The 13,970-nt window shown below is 37.3% G+C and overlaps 2 protein-coding genes across 4 annotated transcripts; one reads left to right on the top strand and one right to left on the bottom strand.

Moving 5' to 3' along the window:
- The first annotated feature begins 3,525 nt into the window (after positions 1-3,525).
- On the top strand, positions 3,526-8,480 carry LOC103437084 (peroxisome biogenesis protein 19-2-like). The gene is made up of 5 exons (XM_008375543.4): positions 3,526-3,854; positions 3,941-3,995; positions 4,476-4,761; positions 7,302-7,618; positions 8,215-8,480. Exons 1-5 carry the CDS (start codon positions 3,815-3,817, stop codon positions 8,258-8,260), a joined length of 744 nt encoding a protein of 247 aa, XP_008373765.3. The 5' UTR covers positions 3,526-3,814; the 3' UTR covers positions 8,261-8,480.
- Positions 8,481-9,464: 984 nt separating this feature from the next.
- On the bottom strand, positions 9,465-13,070 carry LOC103437083 (probable pectinesterase 68). Of its 3 annotated transcripts, none has more exons than XR_011581957.1 (6): positions 12,468-12,959; positions 12,139-12,328; positions 11,745-11,951; positions 10,697-10,941; positions 9,942-10,220; positions 9,465-9,837 (listed from the first exon to the last, which is right to left on the bottom strand). XR_011581957.1 is itself a non-coding variant. In XM_029104560.2 (6 exons), exons 1-5 carry the CDS (start codon positions 12,803-12,805, stop codon positions 9,981-9,983), a joined length of 1,035 nt encoding a protein of 344 aa, XP_028960393.2. In that variant the 5' UTR covers positions 12,806-12,959; the 3' UTR covers positions 9,465-9,837; positions 9,942-9,980. The 3 variants fall into 3 exon arrangements, 2 of the variants coding, with proteins under 2 accessions (XP_028960393.2, XP_008373764.3); XM_029104560.2 differs by having other exon boundaries at positions 9,942-10,035; XM_008375542.4 differs by lacking the exon at positions 9,942-10,220 and having other exon boundaries at positions 12,468-13,070.
- Between the last annotated feature and the right edge of the window lie 900 nt (positions 13,071-13,970).

Genomic DNA, 13,970 nt, shown 5'->3' with positions numbered 1-13,970 from the left:
ATCACTAGCTCCTCATCATACGTCAAATCCATATTGACTTCCAAAGGTTGAGGAGGTATCACATGTGAAGGATCTGAGATGTAATGTTGAAGTATCGAAACATGAAACACATCGTGCCCTTTCGACAACTCTAGAGGCAACTCAAGCCTATAAGTAACTTCACCGACTCTTTCGGTGATCACATATGGTCTGATGTATCTAGGACTTACTTGTTTTTCTTTCCAAATCGAACCATACTTTCCAAGGTGATAATTTCAAAAACATCCAATCACTTTTATTATACATCCAGTCAGTGACATGTCTGTCTACTAAGCTCTTTTGTCGATCCTGGGCCGCTTTCAAGTTAGACTTAATCACTTGAATATTATGAGTAGTCTCCTCCACTAACTCAGGGCCTTACATTTTCAAACCGTTCGTGATTGAACCTTTGCTCCCCAATTACCATCCGTCCATAAGTTGAAAAATTATGAAACACATGACACAGCTTTCCTGGGCCTTATAGTGTTACTTCCGGGAATCTGACGAGACTAACATGCCCAAGAAGTTCAATGGATTCGTAAGCCCAAATCTCTCTTTTTCCATAAGACAGGTAAATAACTGTTGCACTTCTGGAAATGTTATTGTTCCCTCATTGAAGAATAATACGCTGACTTAGTAAGCCAATCAACTATCACCCAATTTTCATCGTAATCATTTTGTGTACGAAGAAGCTTGTACATGAAATCCATTGTAATATTTTCTCATTTCCACCGTGGAACGGGAAGTGACTGCATCAATAAAAAAGGCTTCTTTCTTTCCACTTTAACCTGCTGACAGATGATCCACCTACTTACATACTCAGCAATTTCCTTTTTCATACCCGGTCAATAATAAAATAGTTGAAGGGTATGATACATCTTAGTACCTCCTGGATGCATCCCATAAGCTGAAATATGTGCTTCATCACAAATTGCTTTCTTTAATTCCACATCATTAGGCACATACATCATGTTCTCTTGCATAAGTATGCCATCTGATTCTCTAACTATAAGGTCTTTCTTTTTCCCTTTATTCCTTGCCTCAATTAATTCTTGAATTTCTTCCTCATTTATCTGGGCATCGAGTATACGATCAACCCAAATAGGCCTAACTTGGAACTAGCAAGTAAGGCTACTTCTCGTTCTTCTATTCTCAATCCATTCAAACTTAACCTCTTTTCTAGTCAATCTCGTCAATGGCAAAGCAACGACTGAAAAATCTTTCACAAACCGTCTATAATACCCTACTAGGTCAAGAAAACTCCGTACCCCAGTGACGGTTTGAGGTTGTTCCCGATTCTCAACCACTGCTACCTTTTAAGGATCCACTTGAATACCTTAAGCGGATATAACATGTCCTAGAAATGTCACTTGATTCGTCCAAAATTGACATTTGTCAAACTTTGCAAACTACCAATGTTCCCTCAAACATTGCAACACCAACTCAAAATAACTAGCATGCTTTACTTTTGACTTAAGAGTATACCAGACCTCAACTCTTTTCTTGAAAGCACATAGGCACCTCTAAGCTGATCAAACAATCATCAATGCGCTGCAATGGATAACGGTTCTCAATCATTACCCGATTCAATAGCCTATAATCAATGCATAGCCTTAATGTCCCGTCATTCTTTTTCACAAAAAAAAAATTGAGGCTCTATAAGGTGACGTACTTGATTAAATAGAATCTTTATCGATCAATTCCTGCAATTGCTTTTTCAATTCCCTTAACTCTGCAGGAGCCATTCCTTAATACAAGATCTACACTTGGAAATAAACCAATGGTGAACTCCACATCTCTGCCTGGTGGCAACCCAGGTAACTCATCCGTAATTACAACAGGAAAATTGTCTAACCACCTTTACATTTTCCACACTACTCAGTGTAGCATCAATTAGCATCATATGAGCTAAGTATCCTTGGCAGCTTTTCGATAACAATCTCTTTGCTCTTACAACAGCATAATGGCATACCTCATTCCGCTTTGCTTACCCATAAAAGTAATCTCTGGTGATCCAAGATGATGGAAAGTAACTGATTTCCCGTAGCACTCTATATTGGCACGATCATAATGCAACCAATATGTGCCTAAAATCACATCAAAATCCACAATGGCTAACGGGATAAGATTCGTTGGCATAACTACTTCTTCCACCATCACTGGACACCCTGAATAATCATAATCGACATAGAATGACCTACCTGTTTACTTGCTTAACGAATCCAACAAATAAGTTATGGATATTACGGTCTGCAGTCCGCAATAACGATAACTCACTGTTGTCTCGATAAGTAAGCAACAATTCTCAAGGGTGCAATATTATCATCTTGCTCTTCATGGGGAAATACATATGCACACTTCAATCGTGTTTAATCACCGTTTTCTTTGACAGCATCTTCCAAAACATAAAAGTTCTGCATCACAACCAATGAACTCTGGCAAAGTGACCCAAATGTTTAACGTGCCCCTGATGAAACCCGAATGATTCTGAGCAACTTGCAGTGATATGTGGTTAACATGTCCTTAGGCTTGTTGTCGTCCTCCACGACCTCTATTAGCCTGATTACTTCGCCCCTGCACACCATGGCTTATCTGACCATAACTAATGGATCCAGGAACTTGCTGGATCGGCATTGGTGCTTCAGTCTTTTTCACAATTATTTTAATAATTATCTTAATAATTATCTTATAACTGACGTTAGACAAACTAATAGGTCTAAAATGATCCACTGTTTTAGAATTATCCACTTTAGAGATCAAAGCAATGTTAGTATGATTTATCAAAGCAAGAGTTTAGCCATTAGCAAAGAAATCCTTCACTAAGTTGATAACAGAACTTTTAACATGCTCCCAACATTCCGGAAAAAAACGTGGCATGTAAGCCATTAGGGCTATTAGGGGCTTTAACACTTCTAATGGATCTTACAACCCTTTTTGTAAATTCAACCCTTTTTGAAAGAATTTTCTGGTCTACAAACGGCTAATTCAGATTGTTTTGATGAAGTGTAGAAATTGATGTTCGATTTGATGTGTATGTGATTTGCTTAATGCTCGTTTATGATTTTGTATGATTAACATCATATTAAGTTATTAATTGGTTCAGTAGTTCTAAATACATAAAAACAACGAAATTGATAAAAGCGACATAAGATAACTAAAATGTCACACATGACATAGTCGGATGAACTACACAATTTACTAATTGAAGTCCCATACCAAAATTCAAACTGAGGTATAATCCAAGAATTACGCTGTAATTAACCAAACTTTTATTAATTCACTTGAAAGTAAGAAAATTATATTAATTTCACTTAATTAAAGTTATCTTCATCTATAAAATGTAGGTTGTAACTATAGACTTGATATTCAATCTCAAAACTTCCTTCAAACGAAAACCTCAATTTGCAATTTTTTTTCATAGTATGCACAAAAATTATCAGTTAAATCTTGTATAAAACCCGTATCAGTGAACTGTACATACATACCATTGTATTTTGTGAGTGACTTCTCCTCTCACATGTAGCTAGTAAAATTATTGGGCACAGAGGGGAGGGGGGGGAGAGAGAGAAAATATCTTTACAAGAAGAGGTTTTTTGAACAAAATCTTAAAAGAGTTGAAGGCTGAAATTATCAAAAGTCCATAAAGATTTGACCGCCTCTTCACGTCATTTCTGGTGCTTTGCTTTTTCTATCAATCCCTTCGAATTCCACGCTTCCATAAAAACCCATTCCAATCCACACCCACACCCACACCCACACCCAAACCCGCACAAAGGGAGCAGTTGAAGCTTCGTCCATGGCTGACCACTCCGATGACTTAGACGAACTCCTCGATAGTAATACAACAAGCTTTTGCTTTTGCTCTCTCTCTCTCTCTCTCTCTCTCATCATGTTTTGATTTCACCTTCAATTGCCCTTTCAGGTGCTTTGGATGACTTCCAGAATCTCAACCTCCAGAAACCCTCCTCCCTTCAAAGGTCATTCTCTCCCTCCCCCCCCCCCCCCCCTCTCTCTCTCTCTCTCCTAAGCTTCAATCTTTACTAATTACTATGCTTCAATATTACAATTTCCGTGTTTGTTTCTCCAGAATTATCAGTTGGTATTGTGTGGTAAGTACGAACATTGCGAATCGAAATTCTGATTTCTTGGTTCCGAAGCAGTTTATAACTCTTCATAAATGTTGTTTAGAATTGTTATCTCTTTCAACATTTAGTTTTCGAACCTAGAAAGCAATCAAATGATGGGTGTTTGTAATTTCCCTTTGCCCAAATTGTGCAGCAGCATTTTCAACTTATGTAGTTACCGATATAAGCAAAACCTGTGAAGAAAATTGTAGACAAAATTTGTGAAGAAAATTGTAAAATAAGCCGTGCATAATGGATTAGATACTTGTAGTACTGGAAATGTGTGAATTTATGCCACAAACTGAGTATTTAGCTTTCTTTTACTTGTCATAGAAGTAAAGAATCTACGGAGGACAAGAAAGAACTGCCTTCCTTGCCTGCTGGGGTTCAAGGACTTGGTATGGGATTACCTGAAATAAGAGCCAAGAAAAAGGGGAAACAGAAGGTTTCAGGAGAATCGCATGTTTCTGAGGCACTTGATAAGCTCAGAGAGCAGACAAGAGAAGCTGTTAAGGGACTTGAATCTGTGACAAGTGCAAAACCAGGTGGAGATGATATTGTGGACGATGCAATGGTGGAGGATTGGGTCAAGCAATTCGAGAGTCTTGCTGGGTCTCAGGTAATGTGCTTTGCACTTGTATGAATTACATTTGTTCTTTTTCTTTCTTGTTTGGGTTTTTCTCAAGGTTTTCTGCTTATTGTTTGGTTAGGCTTGAATGCAGTTTGAGCTGTTATTGGTTTACAAATTGTATTTCTGACACGGTTATGCATGATATTTGTGAATACTTGCAGTTTGATCTGTTAACCTCCTTTTCCCCGGAAAATTGTTTCTTTTAAATTTTTGTAATGTGCGGTCTAACAAATTTTTTTTTACAGATGGTTGTGTGTGATTTCTGGTTTTGTAGTTGTAGGATTTCTGGTTATGATAGGCTATCAGTAAAAGAATATAGAGTCTTTACGGTTCTTGGCCTAAGTTTTTGGCCATCTGACCTGGACTGATACTTGGATTGGCAATTGTCTATGGTTCACGAAGCCAGATTTTCCAAAAGTGAAATTGGCGCCAAAGTCTTTGGGACTGGCCTTAAAAGGCCAATTAAATATCATATGAAGGACCAGTTGTACATTGGAGTCAGGGAGAGAGAATATTGAAAGATAAATTTTGACCCTTGTCCTTCTTTTTACGTTTCTTGGACTAGTGATCGTCTCTACGTGAAGGGAATATGTCTGTCATTGATTACACTGAAAAGTTTGAGGAATTTATGTTCAGATGCAAGTTAACTAAGGACAGACTGATAACCCTCTATTGTTTCAGGATGAGCTTCCACCATTTTACCTAGATTATCAGTTGGTACAAGAATTGGATTGTTACGTGGAACAAACCACCATGTTATCGACTTGATACTTGTGAAAAACTTTGGTGGTTGTTTTTCTTCTATGACTCATTTGCTTACTTCTTCTAAGGTCTATAACTAAAACGCACTAAGGACTGTAAGCTCTAGTTCGAACTTTGAAATCTAAATATGAGGTGAATTGTTGAACATGTAAAGGCTTCTGACATTGTTTGAGAACAATTTCTGGATACATTGGTGATCTTTGCTTATAAAGACACTCCTACTGCCTTTACCACTCAAGAACTAAAAGAGAAACTGTTCTTATTTGGTTTTACGTCAACATCATCAAATCACTATGTAGGAGAAAATGAAGAGGAATTGATGAAGGAGAACACTTTTCAAGCATTGTTACAATATGATGGTCCATTTCACATCCTGGTTATAGACAACGGTAGTCATGCCAATATAATTGTTGAAGATATTGTGACCAACATTAGGTACCTACTAAGCCCAATCCAACTCTGTGGACAAAATAACAAAAATCTCAAAATCCACTACTGATATCTGGTAGCTTATTCTTTTGGAAGATTGGTTGATAATTGATGCAAACAACACAAGATGGGTATTGCCTTGAGTTATGGTGGGCGTAAGATGATGTCTAATTTCTTAATTATTTTTATCTGTTATTAAATTTAATTCTTTGCTGCATCCATGAAACAAATTAGTATAATTCATGTCTGCATTGTTGCTACTGTGAAGTGGTTTAAATAGCTAAAAGAAATTTATTGAGGTGTTAACCTTTCAAATATTCTATGATGCTTTACTTATTCAAGTGGCTAAACGACTAGACAAAACAAGGTCAACTGGTCTTGGTTGCCTTTCGGTACTAGATTTCGTGACACCTGACATTGTAGGCATCAAAGACTCTGGTGGCAAAGTATATATATATATATGTATGTATGTATGTATGTATATTGTTTTCTTATGTATTAGATTCTGTATAAACAAATTCTTTCAATCCAGTGTTTCATTTAATATATTTTTCGGTACTAACTGGCTCTTGCATTGCTTGAAAGAAGTATTTTAGAAATTAGAAGTTTTGGTTATGGTTTCAACGACCATTATCTAACTTTAAGCTTTTGGGTGAAAACAAGTATTGTTTTCATTATCTACCGAAAGACAGTCTAAACCATACGCGACCGACGAGTATATTTCTCAAATGCATATGCCTTATGCTTTTGAAACTGTCTATAAAAAGTCATTTTATTTGTTTTAATAGCCCTGGAAGTAGTCAAACTATAGTACACCTAGATTCAATGATCCTCCGATTTTTTCTTTGTACTTTCCATGTATTTGAGAGAGGTCGCACTTGGTGCGATGGCTAGTGCCTTCGCCCATGAGCGGTAGGTCTCGGGTTCGAGACTTGGGAGCAGCCTCTCCATAAATGGGGGTAAGGCTAGCCGACATTCACCTCTCCCAGACCCTGCGTAAAGTGGGAGCCTTGTGCACTGGGTACGATCTTTTTTTTACTTTCCATGTATTTGAGACTATTTTACTTACATATGCAATGTTGGGCTTTTGAGTTTTGCAAAATTTGAGCTAACGTGGATTCTAAAGGTGTCATAGTAATCAGCATAATAATCTCCTATATCTCTGTATATCTCCTTTAAGTGTTAGGATCTGGTTTATAAAGAAATGCTTTAATTACTAAATGTTCTTTGTATTTGATTAATATGTTTTACCTTTTACGTTCCTCCTCGATGCTTTGTCGAATTGGCCAAACATCTATATGTCCAACAGGTTGAATAAACCCCTATTATTTGTGTAGGACATGGAATCTATTGTTGAGACCATGATGCAGCAGCTTTTGTCTAAGGATATTCTTCATGAACCGATGAAGGAAATTGGAGAAAGATATCCAAACTGGTTGAAAGAGCATGAAGCAAGTTTGAATAAAGAGGATTATGAACGTTATTCTCACCAGTACGGACTCATAAAAGAACTTAACGAAGTCTATGAAAAAGATTCTGGAAACTTCAACAAGATTTTTGAGCTCATGCAGAAAATGCAAGAATGCGGCCAACCACCTAATGATATTGTGCAAGAGCTAGCTCCTGATTTTGATATAGCTAGCCTTGGACAACTGTAAGTCTTCTCTACCGTGTTAATCATGAAGATCTGAATCATCGGTTCTTATGCAAACTTTAAATTGCTTGTACATCTTAAATTATCTGATAACCACATTTTCATTTTTTGTATTTCGTATGGAATACTGTTGTTAGATTTTATTTATTTGGAAGGACAAGTACATTTAGTGTTAAGTATTAGAACTAGCAAATCACTTGGTCTTCAGAGTTATTCAGATTCGGAATTCTAGACTAATTATCGGATGTTTATGTACTGCTAAATCAATGGGAGAAGATTCCCTCTTCTATAAAGCTGTGAGACCTTGAATCTGTTCTGCAGGAGAAAGACACTGAGATTGAAATTTTGAATAGAAGATTCTGTTTGGAGCAAATTGATGTTCTGCACGATTATTTGTCATATCAAAACTTAATATGCAGTGTTATGTTATGAAGGAAAATCAGATAGCTTTCTTCTTGGCTACTCTTCTACCAGTAATTGCACGTCCGAAAATTGACTCAGTTAGCATGCTTTTTCGGTAGCACCATCAATTTGCACAATTTGTTTTGAAATATGGTGCAGTTCTATCGATTGATGAACGTTGCTTTCCTTTGCAGGTCTCCAGAGATGCTGGAGTCTCAGAAAAATTGTTGTATAATGTGAGCAAATGTCTTACCCCGACTACCTTTCGTATACCCCTAGCAGTTATCCCTGAGGGCACGCAGTTATTTGTTTTTCAGAATTTGTGCAATTGGTTATTGCCTATTACAGTTGAATTATGTCAAAATCTATGAATTTTTTGAGCTGCCCAAGTTCAGGCTGTGTTGGGACATAAAAGCTTGTATAAAATCTGGGGCTAATATGAGAGGGAAACTCTTCTATTTGTTTGTTGGTCTTTGGATGTAGCTTTTCCCATGTTGTATATTATGATGGTTGATAAGGGAAATGATTTTTGCCCACGGAAAAAGCCTTTTTATGTCTGGAAATGATTTTTGCCCAACCATTTTTCATATCTTGCACACCTTTTTCTTTTCTCGACCCATTTGATTGGTAAATATAAGGAAAATCATGGACTCGAGTTGCCGAGGGGTGTGCATCATTTTTTTTTTTTGGGAGGGGTGTTGGGGGGTGCAAAAATCACTCCTTTTAGGTCATCTTCAATGCAGAGGGTTACAAGTCTAGAGGTCAAAAAATGATCTGATTTGTCAAAAAACTCATCTTCAACCGATGGTTGGGCTATAATTTTATGAAATTCACCAGGCTATTATTTTGCCAAATGGACATCAGGCGAGCCATATGTAATCCTCCTCTTAGCCCCTTTTATGGGTTTCAGTTATACAGTTGCAATAATTAATTCAAATTCAGCGACTAGATTTAAAAGCATTCAATGAGTAGTTTAATTAAATTAACCAATACGTTTAAAATATAAAGTGAAAAAAATGATCTAGGGGGTTATGTTTAGCCCATTCGGTTGGAGATGGTATATGAACATGACTTGACAATGTTACTTAAAGATAATTTTTTTGTAAGGCTATAATTCTGAATGGGGCTCTATTTAGCCCCATTGGATGGAGATGGCCTTATACCACCCCTCGATGTCACAATCTGTTGAACTATAGTGTTCACTTTTGCTCCATGATACTCACGTAACTTGTGTAGTAACTTATTTACTTATACACATTTAATGTCACTACATTCCGCCATGACAGGTTGAGTGGCAAACATTATTCAGTTAAAACTTGTTTCGTGTTCCACACTTTTATTAAAACAAAGTGTGTGTGATGCAACTTATTTTAACTAGATAGTAAAGCAGCATTTATTTGCGTCGATATAGTTTGTTTGGAAACTAATAGAAAAAAAATACAAGTATATAAATTAAGCATTATATTTTCCAAATAAGAAAGGGCTGAGAGACTTAGATACATGAAATGAATAAATACAATTGAATTGAATACATCCAAGAAATCTTAATACAAAAGCCTTTGGAGACGTGGAGTGCAAACAATATTATTACAAGAACTGAATGAATAAATGAATAAATTAAAGAATGGCAGAAGATATAGAAAGCAAAAGTAAAAGCTTAGGCATCATCGGGTGCGATCCAGTGCCTGCCATTGACGAAGCTCTTGGCGAGGAATGGATGAGCCAAGTCGTACTCAAGCTCCGGGGCACATGACACCCCTCGCAGGGCTTCTGCTCCTGGCCCCCAGCACTTGTACACTCCCAGATACACACTCCCACTGCATTCCAACAATTACTTTAGGTCCGCTGGGCGGGAAATTCAAACTCGGAAACTCAAACACAATGTGATAGTTACGAACGGCATGCCATATGGTTATCTTACTTGTTAAAGAAGAAAATAGTTTGGGTTTTTTTGTGAGCGTTATCTGAGACAATCACCGAAGCTCGCACATTTACATAAGTGACTCCGACTGTTACTGCATGTTTCATGACAGTTGTCAGTCACTCACGCAATTATGCTCTCGGGTAATATTCTCTGCATTTCTTTTTGTTTTTTTTTCAGTATCACCCGACAATCTTTTTCCATATCTGGCATTGGGTGTGGCCGAACCATGGTTTCACCTCAACGTCTTTTGAGCTTTCTACGGCCTTGTCTTGTTGACTAAATTTGATGCCAACAATGATTAAGAGCCCAAACACTCATAATTGAGCACATAACCAAAAAGACAAATAAAATATTGTTTTCTTAATCAATATTTTAAATTATTCTGATCTAGAATGAGAGATCGAAACTCCAATATAATGGATTTTGATCTCATCCAGATGAGGATTTTAGAGATCCTCATCTCTTATCCGTTCATCGTACATCGTGCGATCATAAATTATTTTAAATTATTTTAATTAAACTTAAATATAAATATTATCTAACAAAAGTTGACCGTACGATGTACATTGAACGGATAGGACGAGAATCCTCACAAAGAAAATCCAGAGAGGATCCTCATCCCAATATAATGAGACGAGTATATCGACCTAATCAACTAATCTAACTTATTTATGCACCAACTAATCAAACCTACATATGTAAGAAATTATGGCAATTAAATAGAAAATAAAGGGAAATATGTAGTTAATTACTTTGTAGCAGTATTTGTGATTGTGTTGTTCCAGTCATCCCAGGCACCGTGTGCAACCACGTCATCAAAGTAGGTGTAGGAGTATACGATCCGGGAGTACTTCCCCATGGCCCGACCCACGTACAACGGACCCGTACCGGTAACCCGGCAGTTCAGGAAAGCGAACCCTGACTTATCATCCGGCGAGTTCCTGTAGTGGGCTGCAATGGACCCGAACTTGGTTGCTATCGAGTGCAGCTCACAGTCCTGTGTGCCAACAGTTAAGCTGTATAAGTCAAAACAATGATAGTATACGTTGAAAAAAAAACAGATGTAATTTGAGATTTACTGCATATATATATTCACTTGGATTTGTTCTTGAGATTAATCATTTTGTTCAATACCTTTTAGTGTTGTTTAATATTAAACATAAAGTGTGGTTATACATGTTATAACTCAAGAATAATTTAGGCTCTCGGCGTCACATCACTTTTATAATTTCGTTCAAATTTCTTTGAACAGTAAAATACAGACACATTTTAATGTTAATCATTCACACCAATGCTAAGTGACTAATGGCAATAGTTACTCTTGAACGTCTAGTTAGTAGTTACATACATCTACGTGTATCACTACCAAACGTTGATTAGTCATTGAGTGATTAATAATTGTTGATTGGTGTAAACCTTACATTTTAAGTAATAGATACCTTAATCTGTGGCTTTACATGCATGGTAAATGATAAAACTGTTGCCAGTAAAAGAAGATAAAAATGCTGAAGAAAAAGCAAGCTCACTTTTCATGGATTTATGTGCACCCAAGTGACATCACTGTCACAAAAGATGCTGCAGAAGACACGCAAAAATCTTTTTCTTTTGACAGAGTGACAATAAAAAGGTGCATCCGCGTCCCAAACGGTAAAAGTCACAGGCTTTCGTATATCGTATTGATCTAAATTATTGGTTGGAGCACAATTAGACAAAGTGGCATGCATAATTCAAAATACTAATTAATTTATGCTAATTGAATAACTGGATTAATTAGCTAGGTATATATGTATAGCTTCTTACTTTGTACATGGACCGACCATTCCCAAAAATGAAGTCTATGGAACCCTCAATGTAACACTCCTTGAAGTAATGGCGTCCTACGTCGTCACAGAGTGTGTCTTGGGCACCATAGAAGCCACAGCCTGAGAAGTACGCCTTGTCGCCGGATATCCGAAATGCCACCGCTTGCCATCCTTGCATCCCCGGCATCGGTGCTGGTGCAGTATTCTGCAACCAATAAACCAAGATCAATATTACTAATTATGCATGCATGCAATCACTTAAAATGTATCTGGTTTTTAAAATGTGGCCTCTCTATTGTTACACCGTAAAATCTGAGGTCATATATTATTATATATGGGCGTGTTTGTGCTATGAAGTAGCTAGCTAGATATACACCTTTGTTGTTACGTACCTTGAAGCTAATATTTCTGGCAGAGAAATAGTTAGCAAAAACAGTAACAGAAGCCGTTCGGTAAGTTCTGAGCTGCTGGCCGTTGGGTCCAGGGTCACTGGCACGGTCATGCCATTCGATCACCGTCGCATCTTTCCCGGCTCCTTGAAACGTGATGTACGGCTTCGTCGCCGGCACTACCACTTTCTCTCTGCATTAATTATAATATTGTTATTCTTAATTCTTATGATAGTCTGCGTGCTTAACTGTGCGTATAGTTATATATATGTAATTAACTTACTAAGTTTAAGAAGAATTTTAATATCAATGTTATTAACAATTATAATTACATGTAACATCCGGGCTTGATTAGGATGACAATATTGACCGTGTTGTTCACCGGGACTGCATTGACGGCGGACTGGACAGACTGGAAGTCCCCGGAGCCGTTCACGTCGACCATGATCAGGCGGTGGCCGCTGGGTTCAACCCACTTGTGGTGGGGCTTGGAACTGCTGCCATCGGTCGCAGGGGTTGGTGACGAGGTCATCAGACTGCTGCGGACTAGTACGTGAGAGCTTCTCGCTGCCGTCACAATTGGCACTGCATGAAACAACATTAACAAAGTAAGTATGTTGCACACCAAGTAGAAACAAATGAATGATAACACAAGAGAATGCGAAGCCATTGAATTGAATAAAAAATTATTGTAGTAAAAAATATTGAGAGAGAGAGAGAGAGAGAGAGAGAGAGAGAGAGAGAGAGAGAGAGAGAGAGAGAGAGAATATGGTGGGAAGAGTGCTCTCTGAGTTATTAGATCATGCGATTGCAAGAGAGCTAGGAGGTATGGAAGAAATGGAACTGCTATATATATATATGTATATCTATATATCTACGCGGAATGGCAAACATACAATTTTAGTACTTTTTCCAACGGTCATAATTTTAGAGTTGCTTCGATCGGTTGCTTATGCTAAAGAAATATCCTTTGGAATGGATAGGTATGTGGGTCAACATATTTTTGGCTTAATTTTCATGGACAAACCCAGCGGTGACAAAGATACCTCCTAATCAATAGTGGCTACGATGTGTCTAAAGTCTCCATCCAGCTTGAGGAATCTAGCTAACCCACTTTCTTTTTTTTGTTGTTGTCAAAAGCTATACCCTATGTCTGTAATTCATGAACTCCGTGATTTTAGTTTATGAAGTGAATATTAGTATATTGCACTTGGCTCCAGTGTTATCGCCATTTCTTTACGTAACGTGTTTATAATTTAGGTGAAAGACGACCTTAATGTAAGAAAAGGATTGATGTAGCGTAAGAATGTTTCTAGTGTAGACCCTAACTTGGGAAAAAGAAAAACGGTAATGTGGATCAAGATGAATGTTATCTTATCTTGAGAATATTTTCTTACCACATTGTTTGGCACTAATGCTAATGTTACCAATAAAATCTTGATCGCCATTTCGTCGATATTCAGTTAAAAACTTTTAAATTTATGTATGGTTCAAATTTTAATGCCTCAAACAAAGCTTTGACAAGACAACATATTATTTGTTTTCAATGTGGGCGGGGAGTGGGGGGGGGGGGTTGAGGATAATCAACTTACAATTAGTTAACCTGAAGCTGATTTAACTCAGCGATATGGGTTGCAATTGTTTTCAATTCCATGTTTATTATCTTCTTCTTTATTAAATTGTTTCCTTCATTGGTTCTTCCGAGACTTCTGTTACGGACATTTTTTATTTATCATTTGTAGACTAATAGTTCACTGATCCTGATCATGATCTAACTTTTAGTGATGATAGAATGATTATTATTATCCTGTTCCGACAGTAACTCCCTTTAAATA

This window comes from Malus domestica, chromosome 06, assembly GCF_042453785.1.
Source record: "Malus domestica chromosome 06, GDT2T_hap1".
Lineage (NCBI taxonomy): Eukaryota > Viridiplantae > Streptophyta > Magnoliopsida > Rosales > Rosaceae > Malus > Malus domestica.
The sequence above is the reverse complement of the archived record's forward strand: the minus strand, read 5'-3'. Positions and strand labels throughout refer to the sequence as shown.

Excerpts from the sequence above, each read along its gene's own strand:
- LOC103437084 (XM_008375543.4), top strand. The coding sequence starts at position 3,815 with ATGGCTGACCACTCCGATGACTTAGACGAACTCCTCGATA. Across the intron at positions 3,996-4,475 it reads AAACCCTCCTCCCTTCAAAG|AAGTAAAGAATCTACGGAGG; the intron begins GTCATTCTCTCC and ends TACTTGTCATAG. Across the intron at positions 7,619-8,214 it reads ATAGCTAGCCTTGGACAACT|GTCTCCAGAGATGCTGGAGT; the intron begins GTAAGTCTTCTC and ends TTTCCTTTGCAG.
- LOC103437083 (XM_008375542.4), bottom strand. The coding sequence starts at position 12,805 with ATGGCTTCGCATTCTCTTGTGTTATCATTCATTTGTTTCTACTTGGTG. Across the intron at positions 11,952-12,138 it reads CCAGAAATATTAGCTTCAAG|AATACTGCACCAGCACCGAT; the intron begins GTACGTAACAAC and ends TATTGGTTGCAG. Across the intron at positions 9,838-10,696 it reads ATCACAAATACTGCTACAAA|TGGGAGTGTGTATCTGGGAG; the intron begins GTAATTAACTAC and ends GTTGGAATGCAG.